General features: G+C 44.6%; 1 protein-coding gene across 1 annotated transcript in view; it reads left to right on the plus strand.

Moving 5' to 3' along the window:
- Nucleotides 1-19,110, plus strand: part of HHIPL2 (HHIP like 2) — a 106,631-nt gene that overhangs the window by 15,143 nt on the left and 72,378 nt on the right. The window contains exon 2 of the mRNA XM_073628973.1: nt 16,858-17,507. Coding sequence (XP_073485074.1) covers nt 16,858-17,507 — 650 coding nt within the window. The remainder of the gene's footprint in view (nt 1-16,857; nt 17,508-19,110) is intronic.

The following is a 19,110-nucleotide window of genomic DNA, read 5'->3' on the forward strand; positions in this document are numbered from 1 at the left end:
ACTGGTGAGCAGTCATGTTGGAACAGGAAGGGACCATCCCCAAACTCTTCCCACAAAGTTGGAAGCATTGAAATTGTCCCAAATGTCTTAGTATGCTGATGCCTTGAAGTGTTACTAAACCCACAACAGTAAAAGCAGTCTGTATGTGCAGTAAAGAATGCTTGTTATACTCACTGTGGAACCTAAGGGGTTAATCCTGTGCATTGTGTAAAAAGGTTGTTTGATCCTGTCTTCTCTGATCCTCCCTCCTTCCACAGTCCCCAATCCATCTCCTGATGGGACAGAGGCTAGTGGATAAGCTGCAATGGCGACCCTAGGGGGGGGAGGCAGAGGGGGCCCTGACCCCCCCAACATTATGCTGTGCCCCACCATGTGCCCCCCCAAAAAAAAAAAATTTTTTTTTTTTTTTTTACAAAAAATCAATGTCTAAGAGGGAGAGAGTCCCCAGTCAGCTCCTGCGGGTGATTCCTCCCCCTCCCCTGCTCGCTGAAACTGCATAATGCGAGCGTTCACACAACCATGGCCGCCTGATCTGCTCCTTCACCTGCATCCTCATTGGCAGGGAGAAGAGTGAGTTGCAGGAAGGACTCCACCAGGACTTTCAGTTACTGAAAAAACAGACTGATTTCTCCCGTCCTTAGGACAGGAGGACCAGCCTGTAAATTCCAAGAGATGCCAGACCAGCGCTGTCAATAGCAGGGGCAGGACAGCAAGAGGAGGCTGGGGAACCCCACAGAACACCAGGGCCGGGAGGCAAGACAACCTTTGCAACCCTGATAGTTCTCCCACTGCTTTGGATCCTTATATTTTCTTGATATGCTGGTGACATATATCTCTTGTTTTCTGCCACCCTGGGGGACCCCAATACAGTAGGAAGGGATCTCACTGCAGAACATGTGAAAGGGCCCGTTGTGGGGTCGTAGTAAAGGGCCCCAGGATATATATATTTATATATATATATATATATATATATATATATATATATATGCATTTTATAGTTGCCCCCCTACTTTTGTCCCTGTCCCCCCATGTGCCCCCCCTAAATTTGAAAGCTGGAGACGCCACTGATAAGCTGCACATGCTCAGTTTGGTGTGTATTGCTAAAGCGTTTTTTTCTTTTTCTTGGGAGAGTGCATGTGATCAGCACAGGGCCGATCAGCACTTTTCAGACAGAGGGTCAGGGATCCTGCAGCCTCGTAGGACAATCAGGGGAGAACAACAAGCTTTATTTAACCAGTGATTTGCTGGACATTGAAAGACGTCACAAGACTATAGTGAATGCAGGGTCCTGGGTTTATTAACTCTTTAAATCTTAGTTGGTATATCTTCAAAGAACTCTGTTCCACTGTCAGCTTCTGCTAGGCAGGGGTCTCAAACTGATGGCCCTCCAGCTGTTGCAAAACTACGAGTCCCATCATGCCTCTCCCTGTGGGAGTTGTACTTGTAACTGTCAGCCTTGCAATGCCTCATGGGACGCCAGTTTGAGTCCCCTGCGCTAGAGGGTTAGTTTGTTTTTTTTCTTCCCTTGGGAGGGTGCATGTGATCAGCACAGGGCCAATTAGCAATGTCCAGACAGAGGGTCAGGGGTCCTGCAGCTTGATAGGCCAATCAGAGCAGATTGAAAACTCCTCCTACAAGCTTTAACCAGACACTGAAAGAAGTCATAAGTCTGATATAACTGCTGATGAGAAAAGGTATTTAGCAGTTTGTATTTACTAAAACTATTGCATTTCCATGTTCTATGTACTGTGGGAAACCAGATATAGTAAATGCAGGGTCCTGGGTTTAGTAACACTTTTAAGAGTTCTCTTCACTGGGACTTACGGGCCAAGCTCAACCCCTGAAAAACAACCCCACACCATAATCCCCCCTCCACCAAATGATTTGGACCAGTGCGTAAAGCAAGGTCCATAAAGACATGGGTGAAGGTGTTTACATGCAGCTGCTTCAAAGCTCACATTGTGTAGTGGTAATCCATACCTCACAACATTTTGAGATTGGAATAAGGGACACATACTAACAAACGTATGAAGGCATAGGACACGCCCCCTGCCACACCCCCTAAATGAGAATTAACCAAAAAAAGGTTAATTAAATCCACAAGTATTTTTTTTTTTACCACTACTATTCCTTTATATTGGCTTTTAAAATGTAAAAATGCAGCAATTTAGATATTGGATAAAATGTTTAGCACTTGAATACACTTTTTGAAAGATAGAGCATTTTATACACATCTATATGGATCAGACCAAAATGAGGGACAAATGAGGAGGAAAGAGGGACAGAGGGACATTGCTCCAAATCAGGGACAGTCCCTTGAAATCAGGGACAGTTGGAAGCTATGGTAATAAAAGCATGTATAAATAATAAAAATGGAAAGCATTGGTCGGTGGGATGGATCAGAATTTAACCAAGGGCCCCTAAGTTGCGTCATGGAGCAAAATCATGTAAAAAAAACTATTTACTACAAAGAAACAATAAAGAAAATTACTGAATTAAATAAAGATGTGTTTACAATTAGTACATGCCTCTCCTTGGATGTAGTATCCTGAATCAGAGGGGTTAATAGAAAACATACATTTCCAGCTCAACATGTGGCAAAAGTTTGGTGTAACTGTTTTCCCAAATATGATCTTTGATCCTTTAATAGGAGACTCACTTTCATTGTAGGAAATCACTTAAAAAAAATATGGAATATAAGGTTCATCATAATCCTGTGCATTTTCTACACGGGATATAAACATAACATTTATTATTGTTTCTCTAAAGCCCTGTACACACGACCGGTTTTGCCGTCGGAATAAACTCCGAAGGTAACTCCGAAGGTAACTCCGACAGAATTCCATTCAAGCGGTCTTGCCTACACACGGTCAAACCAAAGTCCGACTGTCCAGAACACGGTGACGCACAACACGTACGACGGGACTAGAAAAAGGACGTTCAATAGCCAGTAGCCAATAGCTTCTGTCTCGTACGTGCTTCAGAGCATGCGTCATTTTTGGTCCATCGGAACAGCATACAGACGAGTGGTTTTCCCGATAGGAATTGGTTCCGTCGGAAATATTTAGAACATGTTATATTTCTAGGTCCGTCAGAATTTTCTAAAAGAAAAGTCTGATGAGGCATACACACTATCGGAATAGACGATGAAAAGCTTCCGTCTGACTTTTTCTGTCGGACATTCCGCTTGTGTCTACGCGGCATAAGAATTTTCATATATTTTTTTTTTTATTTTTTTTATTCTTGTTAGCAGGTTTTGTATATCTTATAGTGATGGCTGTGCAGTGCCCTTATTATCATACTCTGTCCAATCGTAGAGTGTAATTCCACTTTTGTTGAGAAAAAAAAAAAAAACAATTCCCACTGGGTGATCTATGTAGAGTAAAATCATTTTTATAATGCTTGTTGAAGATTCCTACTTTTTTCTGTTCTGAAGAAATAGCTGTGTTTTTCACCTTGTCCTTTCCAGACTGGTTCCTGAATGGAAGTGTCAGCACTCATTATAACCACCTGGGGCAATCTCAGTGTCCTGATGAGGAAAACTATGGCGTTTGCATCCCTTTAGAAGAAGTTAACCTTTATGGCCTGTTCACCCCAGAATGCATTGCAGGAAACCTGAGTTCTGTGCGTGTTTCCTGCACAGCGTTTAAAACACACTGCAGTTGCAATATGCAGCGGGTGTCAATACTTAGTTAAAGGGTAACTCCAGTTTCATGGGTAAAAAAAAGAGCAAATAAAAAGAAAAAATAATATAGCGTATACAATTGCGACTCAAATCATATTGTATTTGAATGTTATTAAAAATGACCTTTCCTTTTTAATCTGCAGCTCTGTAATTTTCTGTGAAATGCAATGCAGTATTGTTCCCTGGAGGTGTTCTGTACACAGAATGTGTACAGAACGCCCCCTAGAAACATAATTTTATGTTTGTGTGATTGGCTCACTGATTTTCCCAGAAGTCTGCACTAAGTCAGATATCGGACATCCCCTGCAAAAAAAGGCAATTTTTGGTGAGATACTCCCAATAGGAAATCAAGTCTAAAGTGATGCAGACCCTGACAATTTCCTCACTAGAGCCGTGCAGGTGCAGCAGCTGATTGATAATTATGAAACCACTCCCATTAGATTTACTTGCCACATGGACACAGACAAACACACACGGATTTCTTCAGAATAACAAAAGGTAGGAATCTGCAACAAAGTTTGCTAAAATCCTTGCACTGTAAATAAATCACCCAGAGGGGAATGTTTTTTTCTCAACAAAAGTGGAGCTACTCTTTAGTCACACCCCAGATGCAGAAATACCATGCAATCTGTTTGCAGTGTGTTTTTTTTACAGTAGTGCATACACTCCTTTTTGGTGTGGTTCAATGTGATTCAGCCCATTCAAATGAATGGGTTCAAATCACACCTCGTGTTAATTGCACAGGAATTCGCAGCATGTTCCTGTGTGATTCCTGGTGTGAACTGGCAGTTAGGGAGTATCATCAAAACTGAAATTCCTATTACAGAGGATGCCTAAGATTTTAAATGTATCTTGGCGCAGACTTCTAAAAAAGTCAGTGAGCCAATCACAGGCAGGTAATCAGGAAATTCGATTTCTGGGGGCAATCTGTGCACCAACAGTATACAGAACACCTCCAGGTTGCCACGTTGCAATTAATTTTTTGGACAGTTTTAGAAAATAACACGGCTGCATTGAAATTGAAAGTTAATTTTTTAATAACATTACATGGCCTTTGCAGCAGTTGTATTTGCTATATTATTATTTTTAACTAGAGTGGAGTTCTCCTGTAAGTCGACAACAAACTATCACTATCTTATCTGTCTACTTTATCTTATTATTATTATTATTATACAGGATTTATATAGCGCCAACAGTTTGCACAGCGCTTTACAACATGAGGGCAGACAGTACACTTACAATACAAATCCATACAGGAGGGATCAGAGGGCCCGGCTCGTTAGAGCTTACAATCTAGAAGGGAGGGTCAAATAGAAACAAAAGGTAATAACTGTAGGGGATGAGCTGATGGAAAAAAATGAAAATACAGTTGTTAGGTGTGGGTAGGGTAGGCTTCTCTGAAGAGAAGGGTTTTCAGGGATCGTCTAAAAGCTAATAAAGTAGGAGATAAGCGGACAGATTGGGGTAGGGCATTCCATAGGATTGGAGAGGCTTTGGAAAAGTCCTGGAGGCAATCTTAGTCTTCAAACTATATATTGTGACAGACCTAGCCGGGAAAGAGACTTTTGGAGGGGACTGTATGCTAGCCTCTTGCCGATCGATCGGGGGCCCTTGCATTTGGGGGAACGGTGCTCTTTGTGAGCTGTATGTCTGGGGACCCTGGATTTGCCATATTGGAATAGTGGCTGATTCATAATGCTGGGACAGATACTGTTAGGACATGCTGATGTAAATTCCAACACCTGTCTGTCTATTGTCTGCTAAAATGTGTATTGTAAATAAGTCTACTATGGGATCTAAGAGTCATTAGATCCCCATTGTTATTTGTGTTAATTAACTCTGCTATTGTGTGAAGAAGAGTCTATGTTGATTGTGATAATGTTGATTGGATTTTCTGAACTACAAGAAGGACAGTCTGGCCTAATGGTCATGTCTGAGTCATCTAGGCTGTCTAAAGGGATTAGTTAATTAGCTCATGTTAATTAGGTTAATTAGGTTACAGCTGTATTGTTAGAGTAATATGAGCAGGAGGTCTGCACCTCCACGTTGAGTGTATAAAAGCCTGTATTTTGTCAATAAAGATAGATTCCTGTTTGAACTTACATACAGCCTGCCTGGTGTTTGTTCTGAGCTATCACAACTGGGTTAGAACGGCACATAGCTGAAGTTCTAATCCCGGAGCACTGGATGACCGAACCATCAGGCGTTGCAATCTGATTCTATATAGAGTGTTGGGAGAGTGGAACCGAGCGAAAAAGGGGCTTGTTACATTGGTTGGCAGCAGTGGGATTTACTCTCCAGTTACTGGGACACTCCAAACCAGCCTGCAGGAAAGCCATGCTGAAAGACTTACTTGAGAGCCGTGGAGGGAATGGTGGGATCGTGCTTCCTTGCCGTGAACACATCCAAACCATCACCTGGATCCAAGGTAGCAGGATAGCAGGAGAGGAGAGATACCAGCCACCATGGATGAGAAATTCAGAAGGAGGTTGCGAGAGGAGATACAGCACAGAGGACCAGTATCAGAGCAGGTCCTGCTAGGATGGTTTGATTCTGTCCGCTGTGAGCTCTGGAAGGAAGCGCTATCCCATGAGCAGCGACACCAGGGAAAAGTTCTCCCCTCCGTCCATGTGAGGTACTGGTCGCAGTATGAAGTGCAAATGCTGTTTTTGGGGGAACAGCCGAACCATCAGTGGACAGCCGAGTTAAGCAGGCTGATCCGGGCAGAAATGCGGTTGGACGAGAGCTACAGAGCCCTCCAGTGGTATGTAGCCCAAGTGTGCCCATGGACAGCGGATGACAGCCCCACGGAAGGCTTTGACTACGATGGCCTGGGATTGTTACACTGGAGGCTGTCCAGGGACCCTGACTTTGGAAGTGATCGGGAGTGGCGTTTAGAGGAAATAATGAAGCACAGAGAGCGGAGACTGAATGTCTCAGAAGTGCACTGGGCACTGGAAGATTTGGAGTTTCTGGCCGTTCAGGAATGGAAGTTGGAGATCGCCTACAAACAGCTGTTAGACTCTGCTCAGCAGCAGGGTGGTGCTCCCTTTGCCTGGAACTATCATGAAATGCCAGTTGACAACTCTGAAATCCTGGCTGAAGAGTTGACAATGTGGCAGAGTAACGGTGTACTTTGCCAACCTGCCCCCGCAGCTATGGAGGCGGAGGTCTTATGGCGGATGCAACAAGTGCTGACTGACCTTGATGAACCTGTTTCTGCATTGGATGATCTTGAATGGAGGAATGTGCCTGTCCAGCAGAATGCCAGAGAATCGTCAGTGGAAAATCTGAAGATTGCCGTCCCCAAACCTGAAGTGCTGACATCAGGGCAGAGCTCTGCTAACCTCTGCCCAGCACTGATAGCATCTTCTGGGTTCCACGGAGAGGAGATGGTGAACCTTTATCTCCAGACACCAGTTGCAGAGACAGGGGATTTGATAGACTTTTCTGCTGAGGAAGAACAACCTGGTGAGCCTCCAGCAGAAGAGGAGCTGTTATTAGGGCCAAACTTCACTATGCTCTGCCCAGCACCAACAGAAGTATCTGTGAAGTTACAAGGAACTTCCCCAGCTGAAGCGCTGGCAACCGGACAGAGGGTCCAAGATCTCTGCCCTACACCTGCGGTGGTTCCGGAGGCTCAGGGTGAGAAGGAGGTGGTCACTTCCCAGCAGCAGATCAGGATACAGGGGGAGAAGGGAGAGGAGGTGTTCGTCGTCCCTCCCCAACAGTTAGCCGGAGCAGATGATGTGGGGTTTCCAGCAGAAGGGCTGGCAACAGGGCCGAGTACTGCTGGACTCTGCCCTCAACTAACAGAGGATGGATGTCCTGTGAAGGTGGATGGGACTTCAGTCTCCACCTGTATACCCCAGGGATGCTGGGCAGTCGGCCCAGATCCACAACAGCATGACGGAGTGAGCCCAGACACCCTGTCTTCTCTCCAGCGGCAGAAAGGACTCCAGGGAGAAGGGCCAGTCCAGGCCTCTCCCCAGCGGCAGATATGGTCTCTGAGAGAGGCAGAGGTTGGCTGGGTGAGTAATACTTTGTTTGGAACAATTTGTTTGGGGTACTGTGTGGGTACAGGCATTAGAGGACTGGAACTACTGACTAACTTCGGAGTCAACCCGTCTGGGGTCTCCTCCTGTGTGATGCCCCGTACACACGGTTGGACTTTGTTCGGACATTCCGACAACAAAATCCTAGGATTTTTTCCGACGGATGTTGGCTCAAACTTGTTTTGCGTACACACGGTCGCACAAAGTTGTTGGAATTTCTGATCGCCAAGAACGCGGTGACGTACACCACGTACGACGAGACTAGAAAAGGCCGGTTCAGAACCAAGCGTGGCACCCTTTGGGCTCCTTTTTGCTAATCTCGTGTTAGTAAAAGTTTGGTGAGAGACGATTCGCGCTTTTTCAGACTCGTGGCTTTCAGATCGTTTTCTGCCGTTCAGTTTGTGCTTGTGGGTTTATATCTGCTCTTCAGTGCGTGCAGTCAGTTCGTATCGGAGTTTTCTGTGCGATCTTGCCCGCTCGTTGCTGTTTTTCAGGTCGCTCTTCACAGGCCTTGCTGTTCTTCAGTGCGTTCTGTTACTTCGTTCTGAGCAGCCGACCGCTTTCTAGCCATGTTTCGTATGCGTACTCCTCGTAGAGTTCGTGCTGTGCGGGGGCTTGGTGTTGGGGTCCTGACCTTGACACAAGTCCAGTCCATGAACAGGGTGGGGAGGAGTTCATGGACCAAGAATTGGTTGCTTCAGCGTGACCAGTTCTGTCATATGCCTTTGATCCGTGAGAATAATCCTGATGATTTCAGGAACTTTCTCAGGATGACGGACCCCGTGTTTCACCGTTTGTTGGCTTCGCTGACCCCCTATATTAGCAGGCAGGATACCTGCATGAGGCAAGCCATCACTCCGGAGCAGAGGTTGGTCGTTACCTTGCGGTATTTGGCCACAGGGAGAAGTCTGCAGGACTTGAAGTTCTCGACAGGCATCTCCCCCCAGGCTCTGGGGATCATCATCCCAGAGACCTGCTCTGCCATCATCCAGGTCCTGCAGAAGGAGTATATGAAGGTAAGATTTTTATCCTTTTATATCACATTTTATTGTATTGAATGTTTGATAATATATTGTATTTCTTCCCTCATTCCCTAATTACCATGATTGTAATATGCTGTGAATGTCCCCTTTGTTCTCATGCATGCTGGATTAGGTAATTATTATTTTATGTCCTTCATACATATTTGCCCTTCACTAACCTCCCCAGCATGGTCTTTCCTGCCCTATATTCACCTCATGTAGTCACTTAACAATGTATTTTATCGGCTCCATAGTAGTGCTTTACCCCAAACACCCCCTAAAATGTTTGGAAATGTTATTTTTGATTTAAATTCAGGCAGAGTGCCAGAGGCTTTTTTTTGTGGTGTCCCCAAATTTTTTTTAACCCTCCCCCCCCAACTGCTTAGAGCCCTTGCACACTGGGGCGGGGGCGGCGTCGGCGGTAAAACGCCGCTATTATTAGCGGCGTTTTACCGTCGGTATGCGGCCGCTAGCGGGGCGGTTTTACCCCCCGCTAGCGGCCGAGAAAGGGTTAAATACCACCGCAAAGCGCCTCTGCAGAGGCGCTTTGCCGGCGGTATAGCTGCGCCGTCCCATTGATTTCAATGGGCAGGAGCGGTAAAGGAGCGGTATACACTCCGCTCCTTCACCGCTCCGAAGATGCTGCTAGCAGGACTTTTTTTACCGTCCTGCCAGTGCATCGCTCTAGTGTGCAAGCCCTCGGGGCTTGCACACTGGAATGAAAGCAGCGGCACTTTCGGGGCGGCTTGCAGGCGCTATTATTAGCGCAATAGCGCCTGCAAACCGCCCCAGTGTGCAAGGGCTCTAAGTCAGCTGATCCCAATTCTCTATCCTCAATCATCTATCTGCTGACTTTGCCAAACCCATACACACTATACCCATCTCTTTACTGGTCAGATTTATGGATGAATTCCCCAAAGCATGTAGTGAAAGGGCCTGCCTGTATACTTTCCAATGGTACTGTTTACAGTTTTTGTATCGTATTATTATCTTGATAGGTAATAGCAGAATGTTCAAATGTCCTCAAATGTGTACAGTGTGTATTTATATCTTTGTATTATGACACTTCTTACCTGTCCAGTGGTCTGCCAATAGTGTAACTAAGGAGGGGCTGTTCCAAGTAATACCCTGTATTTAGGCATTCATCTCTCAATGAAGTGAAGAGGGTTACCTGTCCAAGAGTTCCCCCCCCCTATAATGTTAGAAATGGCCCATGAGAGGGGGGGAGGGGGAATATGATAGGTGTACCTTATACTTTGTTGTTGTTAAATTCCCCTTAGTAAATGCTATCTGGAGGTTGCCCCATAATGTTTGTGTCTAATCTGCTTGCCATGTTTCTGTGAAAAAATAGTAATGTTTATTTTTTTTTCCTCAACAGTTTCCTTCAACGCCACAGGAATGGCAGACTGTGGCCTCCCACTTTGCCCAGTGGTGGGACTTTCCTAACTGCGGAGGGGCAATTGATGGAAAACACGTCCACATCGTCCCACCACCCAACTCGGGGTCGTACTATTATAATTACAAGGGGTTTAATAGTATAGTGATGTTGGCGGTGGTGTCGGCTAATTACGAGTTCTTGTATGTGGACGTGGGGAAGAATGGCCGGATGTCCGATGGTGGAGTGATCGCCCAGACGGAGTTCTACAGGCGTCTCCAGAATGGCAGCTTGGACTTGCCACCTCCAGAGGACAATGTTGAAGGTCTCCCATTTGTGTTTGTTGCTGATGAAGCATTTGCGCTGGGGGACCACCTGATGCGGCCATTCCCGATGAGGACCCTCACCCCGGAACAGAGGGTTTTTAATTACTGGCTAGCCAGAGCCCGAAGAGTGGTGGAGAACACATTTGGAATCCTGGCCAGCCGGTTCCGATTATTTCTGACACCCATCCATATGGCGGAGTATAAACTGAACCATATAATACTTGCCTGCTGTGTTCTCCATAATTTTTTAAGAAAACATTCAGCCAACTATGCTGGCTCAGTTGGGCCTGAGGCCGGAATCCCTAATCCATCAACACTGACGGCGCTTGAAAGTGGCCGTCCTGGCTTGCCCTCTCTGAATGCCCGTGATGTCCGGTTATGCTACCTGGAGTTCTTTGTGGGTAGGGGGGCTATCAATATGCCAGACAATCTGTGACACCTTTTTCAAATAAAAAACAACCAAAAGAAATTCTTTGTGGACATTTACTGCTTGTGTTTGTTTTAGCTGACCCTGACAGAAATGTGTTGAGTGCAGAAAATGTCGTGATTGGGTAACCTTATAAAAAACAGTGTTGGCTGGTACTTCCTAAATGCAAAAACACATTTCACTACAAGTGCACTTGCAACTGCACTGAACCTGCACTTGTAGTGCAAAGAGGATTTGCCCTTAGGAAATAACCCCCATTTTTGCATAAAACAGCAATTACATCACCCCAAAAGTGTTGTAGTGTTGAGACAATAATCCACACATTCTTGAGTAAGGCACTTTTTTATACCTGCACAATCACATGTGCATTTCCCAAAGGTTTTTAAAACAAACCAACATGTTTGTTGTATAACAATGTTTGCAGTAGCATTATCAAAAATCGAAATATCCATTTCAGATAAAACAGGCCTGTGTAAAACCAACAAGAAAGCCAAAAAACTTGAACTTACAAAGTTCACATATGGTAAAACCTGAAGGCTATATCAAACATGAGTATTTATGAACTGTGTTTGATATAGCGTTCAGATGGGGGGAAATCACCCCTGGAAAAGCCAAATTTGGAAGATGCACACCAATTTACGAATGTCAACATGTGCTATCTGCCATCAGGGGGGATCAAGGGACGTGTTTTGGGGGAGCAAGCCCTTCCTCAATGCTACTTTATAATTGAGGAAGGGGTTGCACCCCCAAAACGCGTCCATTGATCTCCCGTGATGGCAGATAGCACATGTTGGCACACTGTGTGCATCCTCCAAATTTGGCTTTTCTAAACATTGAAAACATTTTGTTACGATAAAACAGGTGATTTTGTGGGGTTTAAATTCACCCCAAAACATCAATTATGTTATTATTTTTTTTAATAACATCAGTGATTTGTTGCTGGATGTTTTGCAATTGGAGATTACACCCCATGATCTCCCCGATCAGTATCTGGGCACTTTCAGATGTAAAGCGTTCTGGATCACGATCACCTAAAAAGAGATAAAGAACAAAAAAAAAGGTCTCAAAAATCTGCCACCATCCATCTCTTTTACCTGAGCCTGTGGTCGCAGACACTCACCTGTTGTGGTGCCAATCTCCACCACGTCTTCTTCTTCCTCCTGCTCTTCTTCTTGTGTTGGTATTTCCCCTTCTTCCAGAGGGGGGGGGGGGTCTCTGGTCTCCTGGGATGAGGGGTGTCCGAGTCTTTTCTCCCCTATGTAAAACAAAAATGGTATAATTAGCACACAGATATTTGATGGCAGAACTAGAAATAGGAAACATTGCTTGGAAGTGGGGTACAATTGTCTATTTTAGCAGAGTTCCAAGATGTATATTTTTTATTGCCCTTTGTCAAGCTGCAATACTTTACCTGTTTGGTACAAGCTTCACAGATGGAGACCCCCCTATAGTATACACTGGAGCACCTGTGTGGCCCTCCTAATAAAAATGGTGTTCTGGGTCCCACACTAGTGCTCCAGTGTCCAGATGTGAAAACAGCTGCTCAGTGTCCTCTCCTTACACACAATCTAGTTTGCATTTCATTCTAGTAACAAACCCATCTACACAAACAAATATTTGGCATCCAAGTAGGCCTCCAAAAATGTGTGAAAATGCATATGGCCTAAACAATGGTGTTCTAGAGGCCGAAAGAAAAATGTTTGATACGAACGAATAATGTGTCCATGAACATTAAAGTTGACCTTTTTAAACGTTACAACTAATAAAAGCATATGGAGCAGAACGAACGTAATAAAGACAGAAAGAATAGCAACACAGCACAACTACTTACTTTTTTGCAGCACTCTCCGGATCTTTCGGTACTGCTCTGGCTCTCTCAACTTCAGGTCCGACCACCGCTTCCTGAGCTGATCTTTAGACCTTCGTACCCCGAAATTCCGCTCTAGACTCCTGACCACTTTCGCCATGATCTTGGCCTTTCGGATGTTCGGGTTGGGGTAAGGCCCATATTTTCCGTCATAGTCGGACTTCCTCATGATGTCGACCATCTCCAACATCTCCCCAAATGACATATTTGTGGCCTTAAAACGTCTCCTTCTGGATCGGGACGTGCCTGGATCCGCCCTTTCCTCCTCCTCGTTGCTACAATTAGCCAGCACCTGTATGTCCGCCATCATGCTCTTCCCCCACTGCGCCGAACGAAAAGGGGTGGGGAATACACTAGAAAGAACGTCAGGGGCGGGCGGAGTTACACGCATGCGCAGTGTGTATAAAGCGTAACACGCGTGCGTATTACGTTTGATCTGTGAGCGGAGGAAGGAGCATTGGACGCGCCGATCGTAAGAACGAAGGTAAGAGACAAACTTGTGCCTATACTGCTTCTAGATTGAGGCCTATATTGTAACAAGATTAGGAGAGTTTTGTGTGACATTAGGCTTTGTCTTGTGTTGTGTCTTGCAGTGAACATGGATATCTTAATGAAAGATAATGACTTCATTTCAGTATTCATAGAGATGCTAAGGGAGCTGCCCTGTCTGTGGGAGATTAAACACCCCCATTACAAGAACCAAGCAAAGAGGAAGGCAGCACTGGAGCAATTGTGTGAAATTGTGAAGCAGGTGATCCCCATGGCAGACATCACTTATTTAAAGATTTTCATTGGTGGCCTGAGGAGCACATATCTGAGGGAGCGCAATAAAGTCCTGGATTCGCAGAGATCCGGAGCAGCAGGTGACATCTATGTCCCCAGGATGTTGTACTACGATAGGCTGCACTTTCTGGCAGGCCAGACTGAACCCAGGCCATCCCTCTCCAGTCTTCCTTCCACGCTTCCTTCCCCCCCAGCTGAGGCTTCTGACGCCCAACCTGGGCCTTCCAGGCCACATGTGGAGGAGCCCAGATTGAGCCAGGTATAGCATTCCTCTAAATATTTCTGCTTGTCCAATCAATGATGTGAACTATATGTTAGTTGGGAGTACTAATTAAGGATTGTGATTGATGATGCAAAAACTAAAACTATGTCCCTTTTTCATACACAGGGAAGTCTCAGCCAGGAGGTGGCCGGGCCAAGCCGGCTGGCTGATATCAAGGTCCCTCCACCCCCCCTGAAAACAGAAAGTGGCAGTAGGAGGAGTGCCCTAGAGGAGGCTGCTATAGCATTCTTTTGGAGGGCTACAGAGGTCCCGGGAGCACCACACACCAGGCAGGAGAACATTGCTGCCTTCATTGCATATAAAATGCAGAGGATGGAGGAGGGCCAGAAAGCCATGTGTGAGGCCCTCATATCGGAGGCTCTGGAGAAAGGTATGAGGGGCCAAATTACACCTCACACACAGCTTTGGGATGGTCCTCCTCCTCCTCCTGCAGGTCCTACTCCTCCTCCAGGTCCTACTCCTCCTCCTGCCACATCTCCAACTGCACAGCCACAGCCGGGAATGAAGCGTGAAAGGAAGACCAGACAGTGAGGACCCTGGATCCAGTCTGTTGGGCAAAAAAATGCAGCCTCTTGTGGTACCACAGCCTGCGGACACACATGTCATCTGCTGCTATCCAAGTCTCTGTGAATCCCGGACCAGACTGCCCTCCCTTACATATGGACTCCTCAGGCCACCAATTTTGATGTTGAAGAATTGATGTCTGCCGTGGGGGTCCCAGGCTTCGCTAATTTCTCTTGTTGATCCAGTGTTGCCTTCCTCTTTGTTTGGTTCTGATCCCTTAATAAAGGATTTTTGTTTTGAATTATACTCTCCTATGTGTTTTACTTCAAAAAGGACAGTTTGTTTGTGAGGATTCAGGTACATTTCAAATATACAATGTGAAATGAACAAGGGACACCAACAACAAACAATCTCCTTGAGATTAAATAATAAAAGATATCAATGGTGTTGGGGTAACTTGACACACAAAACACACCCAAAAATATTCTGGAGTAAAAATAAAAATAACATTGAACAAAGATCAGCCTTGGAAAAAATCCAAACATTAAAGAAAAAAAAGGCTTAAAATCCAAAATAAAAAAACATTAAAAAATATAAAACTGTCAGATGTGACAACTAATAACAATATATTCAGGGAATCCCACTAAAAAACACAAATAAAAGTTTGTGAGAAGTGTGTGTGAATACGAGCAGCAAAACTACTTAATTCTTGTCACATTATAAAGAAGAAGAGAATGCGCTGTATTAAACCATTTTTAACATTGCAGCGTGACGAAAGTGCTGTATCCATTGCGAACGCTAAGTTTACCAGAACGAGCTGTCCTGTGTCAGAATTTCTTCTGAGCATGCATGGCACTTTGTGCGTCGGAACAGGCCACACACGGTTGGAATTGACGCGATCGGATTTTGTTGTCGGAAAATTTTATCTCCTGCTGTCCAACTTTGTGTGTCGGAAAATCCGATGGAAAATGTCCGATGGCGCCCACACACGGTCGGAATTTCCGACAACACGCTCCGATCGGACATTGTCCATCGGAAAATCCGACCGTGTGTACGGGGCATGAGTCTCCTGCCGAAAGGGGAGAAATGTGACAGACCTAGCCGGGAAAGAGACTTTTGGAGGGGACTCTATGCTAGGCTCTTGCCGATCGATCGGAGGCCCTTGCATTTGGGGGAACGGTGCTCTTTGTGAGCTGTATGTCTGGGGACCCTGGATTTGCCATATTGGAATAGTGGCTGATTCATAATGCTGGGACAGATACTGTTAGGACATGCTGATGTAAATTCCAACTCCTGTCTGTCTATTGTCTGCTAAAATGTGTATTGTAAGTCTACTATGGGATCTAAGAGTCATAAGATCCCCATTGTTATTTGTGTTAATTAACTCTGCTATTGTGTGAAGAAGAGTCTATGTTGATTGTGATAATGTTGATTGGATTTTCTGAACTACAAGACGGACAGTCTGGCCTAATGGTCATGTCTGAGTCATCTAGGCTGTCTAAAGGGATTAGTTAATTAGCTCATGTTAATTAGGTTAATTAGGTTACAGCTGTATTGTTAGAGTAATATGAGCAGGAGGTCTGCACCTCCACGTTGAGTGTATAAAAGCCTGTATTTTGTCAATAAAGATAGATTCCTGTTTGAACTTACATACAGCCTGCCTGGTGTTTGTTTTGAGCTATCACAACTGGGTTAGAATGGCACATAGCTGAAGTTCTAATCCCGGAGCATTGGATGACCGAACCATCAGACGTTGCAATCTGATTCTATAGCTGCAGAGGAGTGTCAGGAGAGTGGAACCGAGCGAGAAAGGGGCTCGTTACATATATCTTTTTGAGATTTTTGTTTAAATACTTTACTATCTACCTCTCTCACTTGTAATTAGCTCACAGCCTATCTGCCCCCCTCTTCCCTGCCTGTAGCTGCTTTCTTGTCCCTTTGTTTCTTACTTTCCTCTTCATTGCCCCTGTAACAACATTACAGGGGTCACCAAGGTCTTTACTCTTCCAGGGCCAGTAGGAGGAACCACAGAGGGCACTCTACATAATTTTTAGATGCAGGGCACCCTCTTGGATCTCTGCTCCTAGATCCTCCGGTATGTGTCCTGTGCTGATTGGCAAGAAGGGTTATCAACGAGGGCAATGCTGATAACCTGCCTCCTATGTGTATGTCACAATGCAGCTGCACAAGTTGACAACTTTTTTGTGAATTCACTGCAGGCAAATAGCAGTGTGACCCCGCAGCAAAAGGACCATGGACTGGCAGGTCCACCAGGTATTTGCATTAAATAATGGAGTTAACCAATAGTAAAGGTTGCATTTGTTTTTAATAGTAGTTCTAGTTTTACATTAATATATTTTTCACAGAGAAAAACTACAACTGAGCAATTATTTCTCAATAAAAGAATATGGCAAATTTTGTATTCCTGTATTGTTGAAAATGTAGAGGTGAAGCCAAGCCCTAGCCCTGTAGTTAACCCTGTTGACCCTGTGCTAAACTACACTTATATTTCATTTGATTTTTCCTACAGGAGTGTTCTCCATATGCTGCTCATCTGTACGATGCTGAAGACCCGCGAACCCCTCTAAGGACCCTCCCTGGCCTGTGCTTCGATTACTGCTATGATTTCTATTACAACTGCCAATACATTATCACCCTTCTCACCAATAACTCCGCCATAAGGGAGTCAGCAAAAGACATGGACCTGTTTTGTAATCTTATGGAACTACCTGATCCAGATTACTGTTTCCCAGATGTCATACAAAACATGGACCTCAATAACAGGCTTGGGGCGGTGGTGGAGGACCAGGAAGGATGTCTTAAGATGTGTTTAGTGGAGGTGGCCAATGGCCTTAGAAATCCTGTCCTTATGATCCATGCTAATGATGGAACTCACAGGATGTTCATAGCGGAGCAGGTTGGGATAGTTTGGGTCTACTTACCAGATGGTGGGCGTTTAGATGAGCCCTTTCTGTACTTGCAGGACAGCGTGGTGTCCACTGCATGGCATGGAGATGAAAGGGGTTTCCTTGGCATGGCTTTTCACCCACAATTCCGCTACAATGGCAAATTTTATGTTTACTATTCCATCTTGGATGATGAGTATGTGGAGAAAATCCGAATCAGTGAGTTTCGGGTTTCACGTTATGACATAAATAGAGCAGATAGGAGAACCGAAAGGTAAGCAGAATTAGATAAATATGGCAAAAAAGAAGAAATAAAAACGTTTTAATGCTTTTTAAACAGATATACGGAAGAGAGAATCTTGATGTATGTAACTGTATCAATATGTTAATGTTGTAAAAATCTTTTTCTATATGTGGTCTATAATATATACTGTATGTAGATCGGGGAAGTATCGTATGAACAGTAACCTCTTGATGCACACATAATGCATTTGTGCAGCAGAAAAGAGTGTGGAATTTAAGGCCCACATGCTACACAAATTTGTCTATGGATAGCGTCTATGCCGCTCCCAGCTCAATGACAGTCATAGACAGCTCTCAGTCTCTAGTCCTGATCACAATCCAGCAGGACAGGCTCCTCATCATGTGACCACTTTGACAGCCAATCACAGTTGTTATGTGATTGAGACGTAAAGACCCACTTAACCTCCCTGGCGGTTTTCCCGAGTGTGGCTCGGGGTTAAATTTCAGTACCATTAGGGGTAACCTCAAGCCACACTCGGGATTGCATTGCAAGATCCTGGTGCGCTGTGCTTACCTTGTCACCAGGATCCTGTGATGTCCCCCCGCTGTGTCTGCGGGCTCTGTCCTCCGCCCGAAGCCTCTGTGTGCCTGGCTCCGTTCCCTGCGAGCATCACAACGCACGGGGGCGGAGCCCGGCGGCAAATTCAAAAAATTGAAAAATCATAATACATACAGTACAGTGTAATCTTACAGATTACATTACTGTATGAAATTATTTCACATCTCTTTTGTCCCCAATGCTTTGTCCAATGCCCTGCATGCAGTTTTATATTATATATATTGTTCTTTCTGCCTGGAAACTGGAGATTGTCTATAGCAACCAAAAAGTGTCTCTTTACATCAAAAGTGGTTTTAGACCAGCTAGAAAACAGCGATAGTAAATTAGAACACTTGCAGAATTGAGCGATAGTGAATCGTGGGGAAATTAATTTTATTATTATTATATTATTATTTTTTATAATTATTTATATTTATTTATTATATTATAATTTATTATTTTGTGTTTCAAACTTTATCATACCCGGGATATTTACTAGACTCTTGTGTTATTGCTAAGAACTACAGGCCTACAATATAAAACTCCAAATTTCTATGCAAAATAATTGTACCGCTTTGAGACGCAAAAATCTGACATAATCATACCGCCAGGGAAGCTACAGGGATGGTGGGGCTGGGCAGGATGAAGTTAAAGCTGGACTCAAGGCTAACAGCTAAATACATGATTTACAGCCCAGACCTGCTGGCAGGGAAAGAGACCCATTTTTCTCTCCTGCACTAAAGTCACACTTACAGGTTTTGTCCTTCCCCCAGCCTGTGACCTAACAGTGAAGGAGAAACCGTAGACTGATGAGCAAATCTTTCTATCACTCTGATTTCTCCTCCTATCATCACATCCCTTAAGTTGGCCATACATTATACAATTTTCCTATTCAATTTCCTTTAGATTTACCTTCAACTATGAAGTGCAAGGGCCTGCCTGATTGCATACAAATTGAAAGTGTTTAGGTTGACCTCATGTTATATGGCTTGGTAAATCTAAAGGAAAATTGCACAAGAAAGTTGTATGGCCAGCC

This window comes from Aquarana catesbeiana, linkage group LG04 (genome assembly GCF_042186555.1).
Source record: "Aquarana catesbeiana isolate 2022-GZ linkage group LG04, ASM4218655v1, whole genome shotgun sequence".
In the NCBI taxonomy this organism is placed as follows: domain Eukaryota; kingdom Metazoa; phylum Chordata; class Amphibia; order Anura; family Ranidae; genus Aquarana; species Aquarana catesbeiana.